The 22,532-nt window shown below is 47.3% G+C and overlaps 1 protein-coding gene and 1 long non-coding RNA gene across 3 annotated transcripts; one reads left to right on the forward strand and one right to left on the reverse strand.

Annotated features, from left to right (window-relative positions):
* The first annotated feature begins 235 nt into the window (after window positions 1–235).
* Window positions 236–6,031, forward strand: LOC123127258 ((6-4)DNA photolyase). 2 transcript variants are annotated; one of them, XM_044546884.1, is made up of 14 exons: window positions 236–614; window positions 709–780; window positions 856–936; window positions 1,028–1,198; window positions 2,597–2,668; window positions 2,803–2,889; window positions 2,977–3,075; window positions 3,158–3,241; window positions 3,316–3,402; window positions 3,895–3,966; window positions 4,595–4,708; window positions 5,179–5,266; window positions 5,395–5,490; window positions 5,594–6,031. In XM_044546884.1, the coding sequence occupies exons 1-14, from the start codon at window positions 285–287 to the stop codon at window positions 5,806–5,808; spliced, it is 1,668 nt and encodes a 555-aa protein (XP_044402819.1). In that variant the 5' UTR covers window positions 236–284; the 3' UTR covers window positions 5,809–6,031. The 2 variants fall into 2 exon arrangements, with proteins under 2 accessions (XP_044402819.1, XP_044402820.1); XM_044546885.1 differs by lacking the exon at window positions 4,595–4,708.
* Window positions 2,955–5,962, reverse strand: LOC123127259 (uncharacterized). Its single transcript, XR_006462214.1, has 3 exons — window positions 5,824–5,962; window positions 4,564–4,726; window positions 2,955–3,472 (listed from the first exon to the last, which is right to left on the reverse strand). It is a non-coding gene; the product is annotated as an uncharacterized lncRNA (long non-coding RNA).
* Window positions 6,032–22,532: the final 16,501 nt, after the last annotated feature.

Below are 22,532 nucleotides of genomic sequence, written 5' to 3' on the forward strand. Positions count from 1 at the left end.
TTACTGGTTGTTTTAGGGTGTTGTTTGTTATTCTGATTATTTGTGCGTGAGTTAGAGTGTGCTTGTACGGATAAATGACTTTGTATTATTTTGTGATTTGACACAAGCATACTTTCTCAAAAAAAAAAAATCCCCACTGAAACCGACGTGGCCGCTGCCGCGCCACCCGCCGCCTCTACCCCTCGCGGTTCAAACTTCCACCATCAGATTCCTGATCAACGCTCCATACCCACGCTTCACTCCATAACTTCCCGATTAGGAGCGTCGGAGACTCGCCACCGCTAATGGACGCTGCAACCGCCGCGACGGCGACCGCGGCGGCGGCGTTGGTCTGGTTCCGGAAGGGCCTGCGCGTGCACGACAACCCGGCGCTCGACGCGGCCCGGCGCAGCGCCGCGCGGGTCTACCCGGTGTTCGTGCTCGACCCGCGGTACCTCCGCTCGGACCCGGCCGCGCCCTCCCAGGGCTCCGCGCGTGCCGGGGTCGCGCGCGTCCGCTTCCTCCTCGAGAGCCTCCGCGACCTGGACGCCCGCCTCCGCCGCCTCGGCTCACGCCTCCTCGTCCTGCGCGCCCGCGACGACGTCTCGGACGCCGTCTGCGCAGCCCTCAAGGACGTACGTAGCCAGACGCTTTACCAACCTACCACGCAATCTCGCAAGCATTTCGGAGCCTAATTGGCGACATTCTTCTGTTCTTCCGTGGCGGCAGTGGAACATCGGCAAGCTGTGCTTCGAGTCCGACACCGAGCCGTACGCCCTGGCCCGCGACAAGAGAGTCACGGTAAGAAGGGTAGTGATCACTCCCCAAGTACTAGTTTTTGACTAGAACATTACCAAATTACTCTGATTGTTCAAGGATTTTGCTGCTGCGTCGGGGATCGAGGTGTTCTCGCCTGTCAGCCACACCCTTTTTGACCCAGCAGAAATCATAGAGAAGGTAGGCAGCACTGTTGTTCGTTTCTTGATAGAATGTTTGGAGTCATATGCTTAATTATGGGATGTCTTTTACTTCCGTCTGCAACCTGAAGAATGGGGGCCGGCCACCGTTGACATACAAATCGTTTGTGGCTACCGCTGGAGAGCCGCCCAAGCCAGTGATGGAGGAATACTCTGAGCTCCCGCCAATTGGTGATACGGGAGGATATGAGTTGTTGCCTGTGCCCAAACTGGAGGAGCTTGGATATGGTGATGTCAGCCAGGTTAGAGCAGTAGAACATTGCATATAATGTAGTACTGTAGTACGCTTGACCAGGTTTCAGTTTCCATTTTTTTTTAGAAAAAGGAGGACGACCCCGGCCTCTGCATCTGGACGATGCATACGGCCATTTTATTAATTATTGACACAAGACCTTAAAGAGACATATAACAATAAGCCTAAAGCCACCAACTAAGCAACGTCTATCGTTATCCCTATCCAGTTGATGTAGGGGCGCTGAAAGTCTGGGCCTAATACCAAACAGACCTCGCAACCAAACCTAACATCTAAGACTTCAGATCCCAACCAGGACGCCTGCCGGGTATGGGCACCAACCAGTCCGGCGTGCTTCTCAACCAGGACGCCTGCCGGGTATGAGGCCGCCGCAGCCACCTGCACCAAACCATCTTCAGAGTTGTACTGTTGCATCAACCTTGCCCGGTCTAGCTGCCGCCGACGCCACCACGACGCCAGGCAGCGTCACCCTCCTGCGCGAGTCCATCTCCGCACATCAGGCGCCGAGTCTCCACTGCGCCACGTCGCCGAGATCCGCCGTCATCAATGGACCAGATGAAACACCGCTCCTCCTCTTGTCCCCTCCAACCAGCACTTGCTCCAAAACGATGCCCCCATGAGGGAGAACGATACCGAAGGCACCGTCATCGTCCGATCCGGTAGACCCAGATCTAGAGTTTCCCCCGGAACTTCCCGATCAGGTTGATGTGACCTGCAACGACGATGCCTCCAGAAGGGAACGACGTCCGAGACGCCGCCATCGCCCACCAAGACCGCAGTCAGGCGCGATTTTCACCGGAAGCCCTGTCTTCCCGACCTCGTGGCTGGCTGGAACCGAGCGGAATCTCGCCACAAAGACGTATGTCGCCGTCGGTACTCCGGCGGAGATCCGGCATCTCCTCACCGGTCCCTCCACGCGCCACCGGTCGGCGGAAGGCCTCCCCGCGATGGATCCAAACGGGGCGTTGGATCCGCAGTGACCGCCGTCACCATCACGACCAAAACAGCCCACCCCGCCAGATGGGGCGCTGCCACCGCCGCCATCCATGCAGGGCCGCCACTCCACCGGCGATGGTGCTCCGGCCTCCGCCGCACAGCCCGGATTCGCCGTCCCAGCTGCTGCCGTTGGATCGCACGAGAGAAGCCGCCCCCGCCGCCTCAGATGGAATCCGCCGCATCCACCCGCCCAGAAACCTTTGGCACCGGGCCCGCCGCCACCGCGGCCCAAGCCGGCGGCAGCGGCGGCAGGAGGAGGCTGCAAGAGGGTGCTGGCGGCGCTAGGGTTTCGGGGCCCCTGGCGCCGCCCGGGGGGAGGCGACGCGAGGGGGAGGGGACGCGAGGGGTGGGGATTTCAGTTTCCATTAACTAAATGACTATCCATATGTAGGAGTACATTCCGCCATTCCGCGGCGGCGAGACAGAAGCTCTGAAGAGGATGAGAGAGTCACTCCAGGATAAGGTGCTACTTCTGAAAAGTGACCAAATTTCTGATTTATTGCATCCATATCTTCTGGACTCTGAAATTCTGAATGTTTATAGTCACCAGTTACTTTTACAGTCATACTATTAACAATTCCAAATTCCTTTTCCCAGGAGTGGGTTGCCAAGTTTGAGAAACCTAAGGGTGACCCTTCTGCCTTCTTGAAACCCGCAACAACGGTCTTGTCACCGTATCTGAAAGTGAGCCTTGTCAGCCACTCTTATCGACTTCGTTCATTGCCATTTGCTTTAGGTTAGTGTTGAAATTGAAATGGTTCGTTATGTCAGTTCGGTTGCCTGTCGGCGAGGTACTTTTACCACTGCATTCAAGATGTCTACAGGAGTACCAAAACGCATACAAAACCACCTGTTTCGTTGGCTGGCCAGGTGAGTTCATTTGTAACTGCATTGGTCAGTTTGTTCTGAAGGCAAAAAAACCTTAATTGTAGACTTCTGCTTCTTTTGACAGTTGCTGTGGAGGGATTTCTTCTACACAGTGTCTTTTGGCACTCCTAATTTCGATCAGATGGAAGGGAACAAAATATGCAAACAGGTCTGCTCATCCAATCACCTCCTTTTCTATCTGCAACCCTCTTCTTATCATAATCGGAGTCCCTTTTAGTCCAGATCCCATGGATAGAGAACGAGGAGCTGTTTGTTGCATGGAGAGATGGCCGGACAGGATATCCATGGATTGATGCCATCATGATTCAGGTTTGCCCTGAAAAACGTGCAACAACTTTATGCCTATCTGAGTGCCTTGTTTTTCTGTTCTCCATGGTGCCTGGTATTTTCAAAAACACCAAATGTATGTTCAGAAGTAAAAAAAGTTTTCTAACATATAAATATATATGTATTCTACATATCTGTAACTTTTAACTTCAAAATATGTTAATTCGTAATCTACGCAAAAAAGCCAAAATTATGGGTCCATAAAAGTAAAAAGTAGATCCATTTTAACCCATATATTTGTCTTTTTTTGTAGACCACAAATCACATCTGTATGTACATGCACAAAACAATTCCATATTTTTTAGGTTTTAAAGCGGTGTTCCGATTTGTTTTAAATATCAGGATCCATGGAGCCCAGTATATATCCTAATAAGCATTTCGTTATCTTCCCCTTTTCTGTTTCCTCTTTCTGTTTGCATCACTTATAACTACCAGATCATGTGAGTGCTTTTGCTCATTTTGTGTTGTTGCCAGCTGAGGAAGTGGGGTTGGATGCATCATCTTGCACGCCACTCTGTTGCTTGTTTCCTGACGCGGGGTGATCTGGTATGTACGATCTACACAATAGCAAGATGTATATTGTTTGTTTGAAAATTTGTTAGTAAGTTAGCATGGTAGTTGTTCTATTCAACGATTTGTGTATACATTCTGAAGGTAAATTTTCAACCCTGCCACGCTTAGGAAATAACCTGAAGGTAAAACCAAATTCTTGGCTTTACTGTTAAAATTTGTAAAAAAAGAAAAAGTTAGCGGCGACACATCATTTAGGGACGTCAACATTCACATCCACTTTGAGAAGCACTAGCTAAGACTACAAAAGCTTGGGTGCGAGGTAAATCCATAACAATAAATTGTGTATTGCGAAGTATTTGTTGTGGTCCATATTATGAAGGTGACCCCTAAAACAATAAGACGCTCAACTGCCTAACCATATCTGATAAGGACATACCTTTTTTGAAAGCAACATGGAATTAGTTTTTTTTCTAAGTGATTCTTTTTTTTTTGAAAGATCTACTTTATTTTTTATAGCGGACAGGAAGGAAATCACTTCATACAAGGAAAAAAAAGAGAGTTTATTTCACCTCTGATTCCATTTTCTAGAAGAAAAAAAACCAATTCGAAGATTAAGTTGTTTTGCTTTACCTCAATTTGTCAACTTGTCTTTGACATGAAGTACATCCACTGGGAGCAAGGCCGTGACGTCTTCGAAAGGCTACTGATAGATTCGGACTGGGCCATTAACAATGGAAATTGGCTATGGCTCTCCTGTTCATCATTCTTCTACCAGGTCAGCAATCAAACAGTCCTGTTAGAAGGGAGAGAGAGATTTGGTGGAATAGTTGTTGCATTGCTTAAGCCTCGTGGGCATATATATAGGAGTACAATCATCTACTTAGAGTATAAGATAAGCCAGAACAAATCCTAGTCTATCTCGTCTTTCCTAATAAACATTATACTCAACATCGCAGTCACAACGGTAGCGACGCAGACGATGAGACTAGAGATACCATGTTAGAAGGGAGAGAGGGATTTGGTGGAATAGTTGTTGTATTGCTTAAGCCTCGTGGACATATATATAGGAGTACAATCATCTACTTGGAGTACAAGACAAGTCAGAACAAATCCTAATCTATCTCGTCTTTCCTAATAAATATTATACTCAACAAGTCCCTTGAGGCACTAATTGTAAGTTATAACTAGATTTTGATCAGTCTAATAGCTTCTTTAACATTTGATTCGACGTATTTGTCAACACAGTATCACAGAATCTACTCCCCAATCTCATTTGGAAAGAAGTACGATCCCAACGGAGACTACATCAGGCATTTCATCCCGGTGCTAAAAGGTACTCCCTCTGTAAAGAAATACGGAATTTAGTGATCTAAACGCTCTTATAATTTCAGCATCGGAAAGCGACATCTCGTCTATGACTACAGAACTAATTGATCCTCCATCTTTTTATTTATTTTGTAGACATGCCCAAGGAGTACATCTACGAGCCTTGGACTGCACCCCTTAGCGTGCAGGAGAAAGCCAGGTGCATCGTCGGCAAGGACTACCCAAAACCAGGTGAAAAGAAAGAAGTGCTCGATCTTCTTTTCTCAGGTGCAAAAGGCACTTGAAATGCAATGTCTGGACCTTGAGTAATCATCTTCCCTTTTCGCACTTTCAGTGGTTGACCATGAAGCTGCAAGCAAAGAATGCAGGAGGAGGATGGGGGAAGCTTATGCGTCTAATCGCCTAGGCGGCAACCCTGTCAAAGGAAATTCCTCGAATTCATCGCGAAGGAAGTTTTCTGATGGTGGCCAAGAATCCAAGATGTCCCCGACTCATCCATGTCCAAGCAACCGAGGTAGAGAAGCTGACCCCAGAGCAGAAAAGTCTTAACAAGAAGTATCTGACCTCTTTTAGGGAACTGTAGTATCTGACTTAATTTAATGGGTCTTCTCAACTCTTCAATCCTGAGTCTAACTTCCTGCCTTAATCCATCTGATAGTACGCTGATGGTAGGACGGAAGGCAAGTATTGTTGGTTGGCTGGTTGGTTGGTTACTTGTACGGTAGTACCAAAACACATATAACAAAAGAAACACGTGAAGCCGGTTCCGAGATCACGCCCTCATCGATCCTAGTCAGGCTGCCCATGACGGGGGTTGCCACGTAGGCGCTCTGATCTACCAAAGCGGGGATAGCGATAAGCTCTATCTTGGCGCACCAATAAAACGAAGGAGATAGAATCAATCAAGTTTGCTAACAGACAATAACGCAGGACAGCACAAGACTGGACTGTTTAAGGCTAAGTTGCGCGTGTATTTACGTTTGAGCAAGATGATGTTTTTTTACCAGTTTTGCTAAAGCGGGCGGTGCTACGCGTCGGCCGATGGATCATTTAACGAGATCCGCTGCCTCGCGAGCCGTCTGATTGTACTAGGCAAGTCGTCCATTCTTCTTATGTAATTTCCTGCAACAATGCTTTTGTTGTGAAACATCTTCTTCTCTAACTTTTCGTAGCAAGAGTCATGTTACAAAAATCTCTTCTCTAATTTTCTGTAACAAGACCTCTGTTGCAAAATATTCCCTTCTTTAATTTACTCCAACAAGACCCCTGTTGCAAAACTTTTTCTTCTCTATTTTTCTGCAACATGACCCTTGATGCAAAACTTCTTCTCTATTTGTCTCTAACAAGACTCTTGTTGCAAAACCTTCATTGCAATAGGACCCAATATCTCTAGCTTCTTCTATGTATTCCTGCAACAAGACTGTTGTGGCGAAAACTTGAAAGAACACCGACGGCTGCAATGGAGAGAGCACCCCTTAGTCTCTGCATCACCCCATTTGTTGCAGTATGCCTTTTTGAAACATGTGCTCAGTTGCAAGAACTGCAGTACGGAGCGCTCAGCGTGGTCAGCTGAGATTCAATGCATGGATAGGAGAGATAAAAACTTGCGGCCATTTCATTAGAGATACGGATGAAGGAAAGAAGCGGTGTGCTGGCCCATCAAGACGTGTGTCAAGCGTAGAACCTGGTGGATGTGAGAGGAAAGATCAGTCGGTTGACCACTAGCTTTTTTCTTTGCTAAAGCACATCTAGATGTGCCATAAGTATTGCACATCTAAGTCATATGTCATTGATTTTACGCGGAGATTTGTGTGGGCATTTTCTTTGTATGCTTGATTGAGTCACTTAGGTGTGCAATAACTAGAGCACATCTAGATGTGGCCTAGACACACCTTTTTTTTTAGAAAACCACCTCATATATTAATTAATTAAAAAGGTTATTACAATCGTTCATTACAAAATTCATCACGCAGGGCGGAACATCATTAACAAGGATACCATCTGAGTAAGATGGTGTTAGATCAAAGTTCATAAGGTTTCTTCAACACGGACCCTTAAACTGTCCGAACCAAGTAGTCTAGACGTAGTTTGTCATCCAACGCGGTACCCATCGAACCGCGGATCGGTCCGGATGTCTGATTTCCCGCAAACCAGACACAAACCAAAGTGGGCTTTGCGGACATTCGGACCGCATCCACGTGCACATCCGCCATCCCGGTCACACTCAAAACCGCCTCTGCTACAAAACCCTCTACGTGCAAAGTTGTTCTCACGGATTCATATTGTTCAGCGCCGCTCCAGAGCGGACATGACTCTAGACATTATTGTAAGGCTCCATATGTGGTACTATTCCAAATATAGACCCTAGCGGCCCATTTCTAGAATCGACGTGCATATAGTGCCATCGTAAGCATATGATTTCATATCATATACGCACTATTATATGCTACGACCGTTAAAAATCGAATATCACAACAATTTCACTACCAATATATAAGTATGAATAGGGCATACAAGTGCCAAGATCCAAATTTATTACATGAAGAGACCACATGGTCCAACATTTATCATCACAGTGTAAGTCTCAAATGGACTGAGTATACAAGATCAAATGATGCCTAAGAGGCGGAAATATAAAGCAAACGGTCCCATCCCATCTGTTACACGTTGCCAGCCAGAATCCGCTAATTTACTTTTCATCGCTCGAGAAACTCTATGTTGTGACATCTCAACATCCTAGTTGTAGTGATCTGTGCTTGTTGTTATTGTGGCAAGGTTGAGTACTTTTGGTACTTAGAAAGTGTCATTACCATTGGTACTATAACTATCAATACTTTTAGGTGAGGTAGGGTTAAGAGGTGAAGTTGCAACAAGCGGGTAAACAAAGTTCCACACTTACATCTATTCGATTCAAGATGAGAGAAACATGCGTGAGGGATCGTAAGCTGGTCATCTATTCACTTACCTACGCCAAAGTAACACTACCTTGTCCTCCCCATCGGATTATGCCCTCAAAAAATAGGCATTCAAGTGTGATATCCCGGCTTAGTTGGAACGATAGACTACTCATATCAACAAGGTGCACCTTCTTTTCTAGGAGCCCATTCGAAAGGAACCTCAAAGTTAAGCGTGCTTGACTTGAAGCAATTTGAGGATGGGTGACCGTCTGAGAAATTAACCTCAGGTGCATACGACTGAGGACAAATTGTGCAAAAAAGGCTAGTGTTGGTCTATGGGTCTCTTGGTGCAACGATCAAGATACGGTGGGCGAACTGGAGGGTTTGACCGGGGCGTTACAATTGGTATCAGAGCTGACCATCGCGGTCACACAGACATGTGTGGGTAAGTGATGCATACATGGGGCACATGTGGATGCTGGCATTGGCACAGATAGGCATGTGCCGATAGGGAATGCTCCTGCTAGGCCGACAAGGATGTAAGTTCCTTTGAGGGGGTTGTATGCGACATCAGAGCTTAATTGGAATGATAGATTACTCATGTCAACAAGGTGCACCTTCTTTTTTTTGAGAGCCCATCTAAAAGGAACTTTAAAGTTAAGTGTGCTTGACTTGAAGCAACTTGAGGATGGGTGACCGACCAGGAAGTTGATCCCGAGTGCCACGAGTGAGGACAAAGTGCGCATGGAAGACCGGTGTTGGTTTGTGGGTCCAGTCTAAATACCACATGCAATGACCAGGAACCGATGCGTGAACCGGTTTGGCTGGAGCGTTGCATCAAGGAATTCACATGTTGGCAAGTTTTATGTATGTATGTTAAAGTTATCTATGAACCAACATTAAGTTCCATGTTAGCCATGATCACGGACATGCCTTTTCGAAAAGATTTAACGTTGCAGGGGTACTCCAATGACCCATTATAGGTATCCATGCACATCCTCTCTGGTCAACTGACGAACCAGAAGATTTGAAATGACAAGACCCTCTAACTAACATCAAACAAATCTAGGAGGCCACTGGTGAGTCGATACCCAAATCGAGAACCGGCTATATCTCCGAATCAGACTCTATCGTATTAAGGGAGAGACAAGGTGGCTGGTACTATTTTTCAGGCAACCACTCGCAACTGCGCAGGTACAGACCAACAGGGAGTTCCACCCCACTGACCCAAGTTATTTTGAAAGATCTGCGGGGCAGGCACCCAGACAAACAAAACACAAGGTTTGTGAATGTAAAACCAGCTTGGGCCACGCAAAAATGTTTGAAGCTAGTTTGGTAAGTCAAGGGGGCACACAACCTCCTGGGAGCAGTTGGTGCGCTAACATGGTACATAATGTTGGGTTTCGTAGTAATTTCAAAAAAATTCCTACGCACACGCAAGATCATGGTGATGCATAGCAACGAGAGGGGAGAGTGTGATCTACATACCCTTGTAGATCGACAACGAAAGCGTTAGGTTGATGTAGTCGTACATCTCCACGGCCCGACCGATCAAGCACCGAAACTACGGCACCTCCGAGTTCTAGCACACGTTCATCTCGATGACGATCCCCGGACTCCGATCCAGCAAAGTGTCGGGGAAGAGTTCCGTCAGCACGACGGTGTGGTGACGATCTTGATGTACTACCGTTGCAGGGCTTCGCCTAAGCACCGCTATAATACTATCGAGGACTATGGTGGAAGGGGGCACCGCACACGGCTAAGAATATGATCACGTGGATCAACTTGTCTCTCAAGGGGTGCCCTCTGCCTCCATATATAAAGGATCAAAAGGGGGGGGGCGGCCATCATAGGGCGCGCCAGGAGGAGTCCTACTCCCTCCGGGAGTAGGATTCCCCCCCTTTCCTAGTTGGAATAGGATTCGTTAGGTGGGAAAGAGGAGAGAGAGAAGGAAGGGGGGCGCCGGCCCCCTCTCTCCTTGTCCTATTCGGACTAGGGGGGAGGGGCGCGCGGCCCAGCCCTGGCCACCTCTCCTCTCTTCCACTAAGGCCCATTAAGGCCCATATACCTCCCGGGGGGTTCCGGTAACCTCCCGGTAATCCGGTAAAATCCCGATTTCACCCGGAACACTTCCGATATCCAAATATAGGCTTCCAATATATCAATCTTTATGTCTCGACCATTTCGAGACTCCTCGTCATGTCCGTGATCACATCCGGGACTCCGAACAAACTTCGGTACATCAAAATGCATAAACTCATAATATAACTGTCATCGAAACCTTAAGCGTGCGGACCCTATGGGTTCGAGAACAATGTAGACATGACCGAGACACGTCTCCGATAAATAACCAATAGCGGAACCTGGATGCTCATATTGGCTCCTACATATTCTACGAAGATCTTTTATCGGTCAGACCGCATAACAACATACGTTGTTCCCTTTGTCATCGGTGTGTTACTTGCCCGAGATTCGATCGTCGGTATCCAATACCTAGTTCAATCTCGTTACCGGCAAGTCTCTTTACTCATTCCGTAATCCATCATCCCACAACTAACTCATTAGTCGCAATGCTTGCAAGGCTTTATGTGATGTGCATTACCGAGAGGGCCCAGAGATACCTCTCCGACAATCGGAGTGACAAATCCTAATCTCGAAATACGCCAACCCAACATGTACCTTTGGAGACACATGTAGAGCACCTTTATAATCACCCAGTTACATTGTGACGTTTGGTTGCACACAAAGTGTTCCTCCGGTAAACGGGAGTTGCATAATCTCATAGTCATAGGAACATGTATAAGTCATGAAGAAAGCAATAGCAACATACTAAACGATCGGGTGCTAAGCTAATGGAGTGGGTCATGTAAATCAGATCATTCACCTAATGATGTGATCCCGTTAATCAAATAACAACTCTTTGTCCATGGTTAGGAAACATAACCATCTTTGATTAACGAGCTAGTCTAGTAGAGGCATACTAGTGACACTTTGTTTGTCTATGTATTCACACGTGTATTATGTTTCCGGTTAATACAATTCTAGCATGAATAATAAACATTTATCATGATATAAGGAAATAAATAATAACTTTATTATTGCCTCTAGGGCATATTTCCTTCACATAATAACCAGATTCGGTACTTAGGGCAACACGAATGGAACAAAATACTAAGGCATAAGGTCCAGCCTAACCCACAAGTGTAGGGGATTGCAACAGTCTTCGAGGGAAGTATTACAGCCAAAATTTATTGATTCGACACAAGGGGATCCAAATAATATTTATAAGCCTTAGAAATAGAGTTGTCAATGGAACCACACATGAAAAACAAGTTCTTTCCTGACAGAATATATTAGTGGCAAAATCGATGAAGTGAATGAAGTTGTGATTGCACAATAGTAACGAAAGCAGCAATTCTCAATAGTTGCCAAGAATAAAAATAACACGAAGAAGGTAGCAAGGGTGATAAGCCTAGGCATAGCAGTGATTATCGGATGTTGCATTGATGGAATCATTAATTTTGTAGGATGCTGGAGTACCCGCCTCCCTATGGATTTTGAGGGCTGAGAGAGCCTTCACGACGTTATTTTCGGTTGGCATGCCATGATGGCTTCTCGGGGCTCTCCGCACCGTCTCATCTGTCCGAAAGACGTGCACCCAACAACCTGGCTTGGCGTTCCATGACGGATGGACTGTGGTAGTGCGCCTGGGGCCACCGTCATTGGGTGGTGTAAAGCCTTTTCTTGCGGTGCACTACGTGCGACAGGCCAGCTGGACCCGCCTGTTGGCACCTTCATCCCCCAGCGGCCTTCCAGCCATGCCATGGTGGGTGTGCGCCATGGGCCCGTGGCCACGCACGTCGGTTTGGTCTCACCAAACGGCCAGTCTAGTGTGACCAAGCTGGTTTTCTCGTCGGCTTGCCTATTAACACCTACCTCCAACGTGCATGCTTGAAAGACAGAGGTTGGCGGGTGATGTGGAGCATCCTTCGATCACCCGCATGGACACTACACCGACCCATCAAGCCCAAGGGGAAGAACATGTGTGCATCATTAGGTACGAGGATGACCCCCATGAAGGAGCTAGGGAGCCTCACCAAGCCCAAGGGGAAGAATAGAAGAGCGCAAGGAAGACGGAGGCCAACAGCTGGAAGAAGAAGACATGCCCAGGTGACCCTGTGCCCATGGGCCAGTTGGACCCTGTGTGCACGGCCTGCCCAAAAAGTCTCTGGGCACCCCGTGTGCATGACCCCCCCCCTCACTGTAGCTGCTGCTAGCCCGTGCGCATGGGCGTGTACCATGCCCACTGGACCACCGTGCGCACGGGCCTCACTTACTCTGTGCGCATGGGTTCAACAGGGAGCCAACCGTGTTTTGCCTATTTTTTCCCTCCACTCGTCCCTAACCTCCATCCATCTATATAACTTGTGTCTAGGTCATTTGTTAGGGTTAGCAAAGTATTATGAGAAATTAGAGAGAGATTTTCTCCTTGTATCACTCCTTTAGGAGATTAAGACCTCATAGGAGAAGATCCCTAGTGGATATCAAGACCCCTTCTAGTGAAGGATCTAATTGATGTGAAGAATTGAAAGCTTGAAGACTTTGTTTTTTCATAGTTTCTTTCTTCTTTACTTTGAGTCATAGGTGATATCTCTCCAACGTATCTATAATTTTTGATTGTTCCATGCTATTATATTATCTGTTTTGGATGTTTTATATGCATTAATATGCTATTTTATATGATTTTTGGGACTAACCTATTAACCTAGAGCCCAGTGCCAGTTCCTTTTTTGCTTGTTTTAGAGTTTCGCAGAAAAGGAATACCAAACGGAGTCCAAACGGAATAAAACTTTCGCGATGATTTTTCTTGGACCAGAAGACACCCAGGAGACTTGGAGTGCAAGTCAGAAGAGCCACGACGCGGCCACTAGGGTGGAGGGCGCGCCTAGGGGGGTAGGACGCGCCTCTCGACTTTGTGGGCCCCTCGGTGACCCCCTGACCTAGATCTTCCTCCTATATATTCTCAAATACCCTGAAAACTTCCAGGGGAGCCACAAAACCACTTTTCCACCGTTGCAACCTTCTGTACTCGTGAGATCCCATCTAGGGGCCTTTTCCGGCATCCTGCCGGAGGGGGATTCGATCACGGAGGGCTTCTACATTAGCACCATTGCCTCTCCGATGAAGCGTGAGTAGTTTACCACAAACCTACGGGTCAATAGCTAGTATCTAGATGGCTTCTTCTCTCTCTTTGATTCTCAATACCATGTTCTCCTCGATGTTCTTTGTAACACCCTCGATGCGACTATATCTCCCACGTGTCGAGGCACGACTTAGAGGCATAATCGCATTGAAGGCATATGTCGCAAGTTAGGCAATCTTCACAACATCCCATGTAATATAATTAATAAAAGGGGAGATAACATAGTTGGCTTACACTCGCCACATCAATCAAGTACATAAATAACATTACATCATCCAAACACTCATGGCCCGACTACGGCACCAAAATAAAAGATAACCCAACATGCGACACGGTCCCGATCACCCCCAACTGGGCACCACTACTGATCATCAGGAAAGGAAACATAGTATCGTTGAGAGTCCTCGTCGAACTCCCACTTGAGCTCAAGCGCGTCACCTGGAGCGGAATCATCAGGCCCTGCATCTGGTGTAATAGTAATCTGTGAGCCACAGGGACTCAACAATCTCGCACCCTCGCGATCAAGACTATTTAAGCTTATAGGTAAGGCAAGGTAAATATGTGGAGCTGCAGCAAGCGACTAGCAAATATGGTGGCTATCCTGTTCACAAAAGAGAGCGAGAAGAGGAGGCAAAGCGCGAGCGAGAAACTAGAGGGAAACCTGCGCAAGCATTACTCCAACACCGTGTTCACTTCCCGGACTCCGCCGAGAAGAGACCCTCACGGTAACTCACACGGTTGATTCATTTTAATTAAGTTATGGTTCAAGTTATCTACAACCGGACATTAACAAATTCCCATCTGCCCATAACCGCGGGCATGGCTTTCGAAAGTTCAAATCCCTGCAGGGGAGTCCCAACTTAGCCCATGACAAGCTCTCACGGTCAACGAAGGAATAGACCTCCTCCCGAGACGTTCCGATCAGACTCGGTACCTTGGTTCTTCAAGACACTTCAACAGGTTAAAACAAAACCAGCAACACCGCCTGAATGTGCCGACAAATCCCGATAGGAGCTGCACATATCTCGTTCTCAGGGCACACTCAGATGAGCTCTCCATACAACTAAAACCAAACCTCGAGTTTCCCCGAGGGGGCGCTGCACAGGACTCTAGTTTGGACCAACACTCAGAGGAGCACTGGCCCGGGGGGGCTAAAATAAGATGACCCTCGGGCTCCGGAAACCCAAGGGAAAAAGAGGCTAGGTGGCAAATGGTAAAACCAAGGTTGGGCATTGCTGGAAAAGCTTTAATCAAGGCGAACTATCAAGGGGTTCCCATTATAACCCAACCGCGTAAGGAACGCAAAAATCCAGGAACATAACACCGATATGACGGAAACTAGGGCGGCAAGAGTGGAACAAAACACTAGGCGAGAGGCCGAGCCTTCCACCCTTTACCAAGTATATAGATGCATTAAGATAACAAGATAATATAATATATCCCAACAAGTAAATAATGTTCCAACAAGAAACGGTCTCCAATCTTCACCTGCAACTAGCAACGCTATAAGAGGGGCTGAGCAAAGCGGTAACATAGCCAATCAATGGTTTGCTAGGACATGGTGGGTTAGAGGTTTGACATGGCAATTTGGGAGGCTGGAAAGCAAGTGGTAGGCATCGTAGCATTGGCATAGCAAAAGAGCGAGCATCTAGCAAAGCAAAGATAGTAGTGATTTCGAGGGTATGATCATCTTGCCTGCAAAGTTGTCAGAATTGACTGGATCCTCGAAAGCAAACTCAACGGGCTCCTCATTAGCGAACTCGTCTCCCGGCTCTACCCAAACAATACAAACAAACAAAAGGAACACAATCAACCACGTGCAAATCTCAAGCAATATGATGCAAAGATGATATGCTATGCGGGATGCGATGCGGGATGCATATGCAAGATGTGACAAGGAATGCATGAACCTGGCCTCAACCTGGAAATCCAAGTGTGCCACTGGAAAGATGAGATGAAATCGCTTGAAAATGATATAAAGAACGCCGGAATCGGAGTTACGGTTTGGAAATGGTAAGCAATTCAAATATGACCACGTTCTGCGATTTACAGCAAGTAGCCATCTAAATGCAATGAGATGAACATGCTACAGCACCCAAACATGGCATAAAAATACATGGCAGGGATGCAATCATGATGCTTAACAAAAGTCTAGCACTGAGCTACGGCCAATTCATCCATTAACAGGTTCAAACAAGCATGGCAAAAATGCATATGGTAAACAGATCTCAAACTTGTCTGGAATTTCAGATCAGGTAGCACTCTTCTAACAGCATTTCGGGCATCAAGATGAACTCAAATGAAAATGATGCAATGGAATGAAATGATGCGCTCTCTGAAGCGAACATTTTGATATGCTATATGCCCAAAACGGAGTTACGGATGCAAAGTAACTATGCGATGAACATGAGCATTTGAATCAGGAAAATGTGGGACTTAGTAGAAAATTACTACCCCCAGATCTAGGGTTCACCCGACGTGGAAATCGAGGCAGCCGGATCTTCACCGGAGTTTTGCCGGAGACGAAGAAGGAGGAGGGCGTGGAGAAGGCCGGCGAGGACGGGGCCGGCCGGATCTAGAGCCGGCGCGGTGAGGCGGCGAGGAAGGGCCGCGGGCGCGGTCACCGGCGCAGGTGGAGACGGCGTGCCTCACCGGAGCTGCTGCGTCGGCGGGGTTGCGCGGCGGCCGGCGGGGAGGAAGACAACGGCGGCGCGGTGGAGCGTCGCCGGCGGCCAGGTGGCGCGCGGCGAGGCGCGAGGCAGACGCCTCGGGCGCGGGAGGTCGGCGGCGGTGGCCATGGGCTCGCACGGGCCCGCGATGGGCCTGGCGGGCCGTGCGGCTGGGAGGCGCGGGGAGGACAAGTGGCGGCAGCGGATTCGTCGGGGACGGCGGCTTGACACGTCCGATCCGGGATGGACACATCCGGCAGCTGAAGGTAGAAGAGGGCTAGGGTTTGTACCGCGATTTTTGGGGAGGGGATCACATATTTATAGGTAGAGGGAGCTAGGAGAGTCCAAATGAGGTGCGGTTTTCGGCCACGCGATCGTGATCGAACGACCGAGATGATGGAGGAGGTTTAGGTGGGTTTTGGGCCAAATTGGAGGGGTGTTGGGCTGCAACACACACGAGGCCTTTTCGGTCCCTCGGTTAACCGTTGGAGTATCAAATGAAGTGCAAATGATACGAAACTTGACAGGCGGTCTACCGGTAGTAAACCAAGGCCTCTTGGCAAGTCTCGGTCCAGTCCGGAAATGTTTAATCCCCACACACTAAAGAAAGCTAGAAATGACCACCGGAGGAGAACGAAGCGCCGGAATGCAAAACGGACAACGGGGAAAATGCTTGGATGCATGAGATGAACATGTATGCAAATGCAATGCACATGATGACATGATATGAGATGCATGACAATGGCAACAACACCCGGAGACAAGAACCCGAACCCAAGAAAATAAAATAACTTAACGCTGGAAACGGCAAGAGTTGGAATACATATTGGGTAAGTCATATCCGGGGTGTTACAACACTCCACCACTAAGAAAGGATCTCGCCCCGAGATCTAGGACTGAAAGAACGCCGGGTACTCAGAACGGAGGTGATCCTCGCGTTCCCAGGTAGCTTCACGGTCGGAATGGTGTGACCACTTGACTTTGAGGAATTTGATTGACTTGTTGCGAGTCTTGCGTTAAGTCTCTACAAGAATAGCCACGGGGTGCTCACGATAGGAGAGATCTTCTTGGAGCTCAATGTCCTCGAAGTTGACGGTGTGGTCAAGAGTCTTGAAGCACTTTCGGAGCTGAGAGTCATGGAACACATCATGAACATTTGCAAAGTTTGAAGGAAGCTCGATTTGATAGGCGAGGTCGCCTCTCTTGCTGACAATCTTGAAAGGTCCCACGTATCTGGGGGCAAACTTCCCTTTGATACCGAAGCGACGAGTACCTTTCATTGGAGAGATGCGGAGGTAAACATGATCTCTAATCTCGAAAGCCAAATCACGGTGCTTACTGTCGTAGTAGCTCTTCTAGCGGGATTGGGCTGCTTTGAGGTTATCTCGAATGACTTTCCACATTTCCTCTGCCTCTGTGATTAAGTCATTACCCAAAAGCTGACGTTCACCGGTTTCGGACCAGTTGAGAGGGGTACGACACTTCCTACCATACAGAATTTCAAATGGGGCCTTGCCCGAACTTGCTTGAAAACTGTTGTTGTAGGAGAATTCAGCATATGGAAGACAATCCTCCCACTTCATGCCGAAGGAGATCACACAAGCCCTGAGCATATCTTCAAGAATCTAATTGACACGCTCGACTTGACCGCTAGTTTGAGGATGGAAAGCTGTGCTGAAGCGAATGTTGGTGCCCATGGCCTTCTAAAAAGAATCCCAAAACTTGAAGGTAAAGATGCTGCTGTTGGAAATATGCCCTAGAGGCAATAATAAAAGTATTATTATTATATTTCTTCGATCATGATAATTGTCTTTATTCATGCTATAACTGTATTATCCGGAAATCGTAATACACGTGTGAATATATAGACCATAATATGTCCCTAGTAAGCCTCTAGTTGACTAGCTCGTTGATCAACAGATAGTCATGATTTCCTGTCTATGGACATTGGATGTCATTGATAACGGGATCACATCATTAGGAGAATGATGTGATGGACAAGACCTAATCCTAAGCATAGCACAAGATCGTGTAGTTCGTTTGCTAGAGCATTTCCAATGTCAAGTATCTTTTCCTTTGACCATGAGATCGTGTAACTCCCGGATACCATGAGAGTGCTTTGGGTGTATCAAACGTCACAACGTAACTGGGTGACTATAAAGGTGCACTATAGGTATTTCCGAAAGTGTCTGTTGGGTTGACACGGATCGAGACTGGGATTTGTCACTCCATATAACGGAGAGGTATCACTGGGCCCACTCGGTAATGCATCATCATTATGAGCTGAAGGTGACCAAGTGGTTGATCACGGGATCATGCATTACGGTACGAGTAAAGTGACTTGCCGGTAACGAGACTGAACAAGGTATTGGGATACCAACGATCGAGTTTCGGGCAAGTAACATACCGATTGACAAAGGGAATTGTATACGGGGTTGATTAAATCCTCGACATCGTGGTTCATCCGATGAGATCATCGTGGAGCATGTGGGAGCCAACATGGGTATCCAGATCCCGCTGTTGGTTATTGACCGGAGAGTTGTCCCGGTCATGTCTGCATGTCTCCCGAACCCGTAGGGTCTACACACTTAAGGTTCGGTGACGCTAGGGTTATGAAGATATGTATATGCAGTAACCCGAATGTTGTTCGGAGTCCCGGATGAGATCCCAGACGTCACGAGGAGTTCCGGAATGGTCCAGAGGTAAAGAATTATATATAGGAAGTGCAGTATCGGCCATCGGGACAAGTTTCGGGGTTATCGATATTGTACCGGGACCACCGGAAGGGTCCCGGGGGTCCACCGGGTGGGGCCACCTGTCCCGGGGGGCCACATGGGCTGTAGGGGGTGCGCCTTGGCCTGCATGGGCCAAGGGCACCAGCCCCAAAAGCCCATGCACCTAGGTTTCCACAAAAGGGAAGAGTCCCAATGGTGGAAGGCACCTCTAGGTGCCTTGGGGGGGAGGGAAACTTCCCCTTGGCCGCCGCACCTAGGAGATTGGATCTCCTAGGCTGGCGCACCCCCCCTTGGCCCTCCTATATATAGTTGGGGAGAGGGAGGACTTCATACCTCAGCCTTGGCGCCTCCCTCTCTCCCTGTTACGTCTCTCTCTCGTAGTATAGGCGAAGCCCTGCTACTGTGACGCCCTGCATCCACCACCACGCCGTCGTGCTGCTGGATCTTCATCAACCTCTCCCCCCCCTTGCTGGATCAAGAAAGGAGGAGACGTCATCCGTTCCGTACGTGTGTTGAACGCGGAGGCACCGTCCGTTCGGTGCTAGGATCTCCGGTGATTTGGATCACGTCGTGTTCGACTACCTCATCCCCGTTCTTTGAACGCTTCCGCTCGCGATCTACAAGGTACGTAGATGCATCTAATCACTCATTGCTAGATGAACTCATAGATAGATCTTGGTGAAACCGTAGGAAATTTTTTGTTTTCTGCAACGTTACCCAACAGTGGTATCAGAGCTAGGTCTATGCGTAGTTCTCTTGCACGAGTAGAACACAATTTGTTGTGGGCGTTGATGTTGTCAACTTTCTTGCCGCTACTAGTCTTATCTTGCTTCAACGGAATTGTGGGATGAAGCGGCCCGGACCAACCTTACACGTATGCTTACGTGAGACCGGTTCCACCGACAAACATGCACAAGTTGCATAAGGTGGCTGGCGGGTGTCTGGCTCTCCTACTTTAGTTGGAGCAGATTCGATGAACAGGGTCCTTATGAAGGGTAAATAGAAGTTGACAAATCACGTTGTGGCTTTCACGTAGGTAAGAAAACGTTCTTGTTAGAACCCTACTTCAGCCACGTAAAACCTGCAACAACAATTAGAGGACGTCTAACTTGTTTTTGCAGCAAGTGCTTTGTGATATGATATGGCCAAAGTTGTGATGAATGATGAATGATCGATATGTGATGTATGAGATGTTCATGCTATTATACAAGGAATCACAACTTACATGTCGATGAGTATGACGGTGACAGGATGATCATGGAGCCCCAAGATGGAGATCAAAGGAGCTATGTGATATTGGCCATATCATGTCACTATTATTATTTGATTGCATGTGATGTTTATCATGTTTTGCATCTTGTTTACTTAGAACGACGGTAGTAAATAATATGATCCCTTACAACAATTTCAAGAAGTGTTCTCCCCTAACTGTGCACCGTTGCTACAGTTCGTCGTTTCGAAGCACCACGTGTTAATCGGGTGTGATAGATCCTTACGTTCACATACAACGGGTGTAAGACAGTTTTACACATGCAAAAACACGTAGGGTTAACTTGGCGAGCCTAGCATGTACAGACATGGCCTCGGAACACAGAGACCGAAAGGTCGAACACGAGTCGTATGGAAGATATGATCAACATGAAGATGTTCACCGACGATGACTAGTCCGTCTCACGTGTTAATCGGACACGGCCTAGTCGACTCGGATCGTGTAACACTTAGATGACTAGAGGGATGTCTAATCTGAGTGGGAGTTCATTAATAATTTGATTAGATGAACTTAATTATCATGAACTTAGTCCAAAAATCTTTACAATATGTCTTGTAGATCAAATGGCCAACGTTGTATTCAATTTTAACGCGTTCCTAGAGAAAACCAAGCTGAAAGACGATGGCAGCAACTATACGGACTGAGTCCGGAACCTGAGGATCATCCTCATAGCCGCCAAGAAAGATTATGTCCTACAAGCACCGCTAGGTGATCCACCCGTCCCACAGAACCAAGACGCTATGAACGCTTGGCAGACACGTACTGATGACTACTCCCTCGTTCAGTGCGGCATGCTTTACAGCTTAGAGCCGGGGCTCCAAAAGCGTTTTGAGAGACATGGATCATATGAGATGTTCGAAGAGCTAAAAATGGTTTTTCAAGCTCATGCCCGGATCGAGAGATATGAAGTCTCCGATAAGTTCTTCAGCTGTAAGATGGAGGAAAATAGTTCTGTCAGTGAGCACATACTCACTATGTCTGGGTTACATAACCGCTTGACTCAGCTGGGAGTTAATCTCTCAGATGACGCGGTCATTGACAAAATCCTCCAGTCACTTCCACCAAGCTACAAGAGCTTTGTGATGAACTTCAATATACAGGGGATGGTAAAGACCATTCCTGAAGTATTTGCTATGCTGAAATCAGCAGAGGTAGAAGTCAAGAAGGAACATCAAGTGTTGATGATGAATAAAACCACTAAGTTCAAGAAGGGTAAGGGTAAAAAGAACTTCAAGAAGGACGGCAAGGAAGTTGCTGCGCCCGGCAAGCAAGCTGTCGGGAAGAAGTCAAAGAATGGACCCAAGCCTGAGACAGAGTGCTTTTATTGCAAAGGGAAGGGTCATTGGAAGCGGAACTGCCCCAAATACTTAGCGGACAAGAAGGCCGGCAACACCAAAGGTATATTGGATATGCATGTAATTGATGTATACCTTACCAGTACTCGTAGTAACTCCTGGGTATTTGATACCGGTGCCGTTGCTCATATTTGTAACTCACACCAAAGGAGCTGCGGAATAAACGGAAACTGGCGAAGGACGAGGTGATGATGCGCATCGGGAATGGTTCCAAGGTCGATGTGATCGCCGTCGGCACGCTACCTCTACATTTACCTACGGGATTAGTTATAAACCTCAATAATTGTTATTTAGTGCCATGTTTGAGCATGAACATTGTATCAGGATCTCGTTTAATACGAGATGGCTACTCATTTAAATCCGAGAATAATGGTTGTTCTATTTATATGAGAGATATGTTTTATGGTCATGCTCCGATAGTCAATGGTTTATTCTTAATGAATCTCGAGCGTATTACTACACATGTTCATAGTCTGAGTACCAAAAGATGTAAGGTTGATAATGATAGTCCCACATATTTGTGGCACTGCCGCCTTGGTCACATAGGTGTCAAACGCATGAAGAAGCTCAATGCAGATGGACTTTTAGAGTCTCTTGATTATGAATCATTTGACACGTGCGAACCATGCCTCATGGGAAAAATGACCAAGACTCCGTTCTCAGGAACAATGGAGCAAGCAACCAACTTATTGGAAATCATACATACTGATGTGTGCGGTCCAATGAGTGTTGAGGCTCGCGGTGGCTATCGTTATGTTCTCACCCTCACTGATGACTTGAGTAGATATGGGTATGTCTACTTAATGAAACACAAGTCTGAAACCTTTGAAAAGTTCAAGGAATTTCAGAGTGAGGTTGAAAATCAACGTGACAGGAAAATCAAGTTTCTACGATCAGATCGTGGAGGAGAATACTTGAGTCACGAATTTGGCACACACTTAAGAAAATGTGGAATAGTTTCACAACTCACGCCGCCTGGAACACCTCAGCGTAACGGTGTGTCCGAACGTCGTAATCGCACTCTATTAGATATGGTGCGATCTATGATGTCTCTTATCGATTTACCGCTATCTTTTTGGGGCTATGCTTTAGAGACTGCCGCATTCACTTTAAATAGGGCTCCGTCGAAATCCGTTGAGACGAC

Source organism: Triticum aestivum, chromosome 6A, assembly GCF_018294505.1.
Source record: "Triticum aestivum cultivar Chinese Spring chromosome 6A, IWGSC CS RefSeq v2.1, whole genome shotgun sequence".
NCBI classification, from domain to species: domain Eukaryota; kingdom Viridiplantae; phylum Streptophyta; class Magnoliopsida; order Poales; family Poaceae; genus Triticum; species Triticum aestivum.

What these genes read in the sequence shown, in the direction of transcription:
- LOC123127258 (XM_044546884.1), top strand. Translation starts at nt 285, where the DNA reads ATGGACGCTGCAACCGCCGCGACGGCGACCGCGGCGGCGGCGTTGGTC. An exon ending in GGAACAAAATATGCAAACAG is followed by an intron (nt 3,242 to 3,315) that starts GTCTGCTCATCC and finishes CTTTTAGTCCAG; the next exon opens with ATCCCATGGATAGAGAACGA. An exon ending in GTTCATCATTCTTCTACCAG is followed by an intron (nt 4,709 to 5,178) that starts GTCAGCAATCAA and finishes TTGTCAACACAG; the next exon opens with TATCACAGAATCTACTCCCC.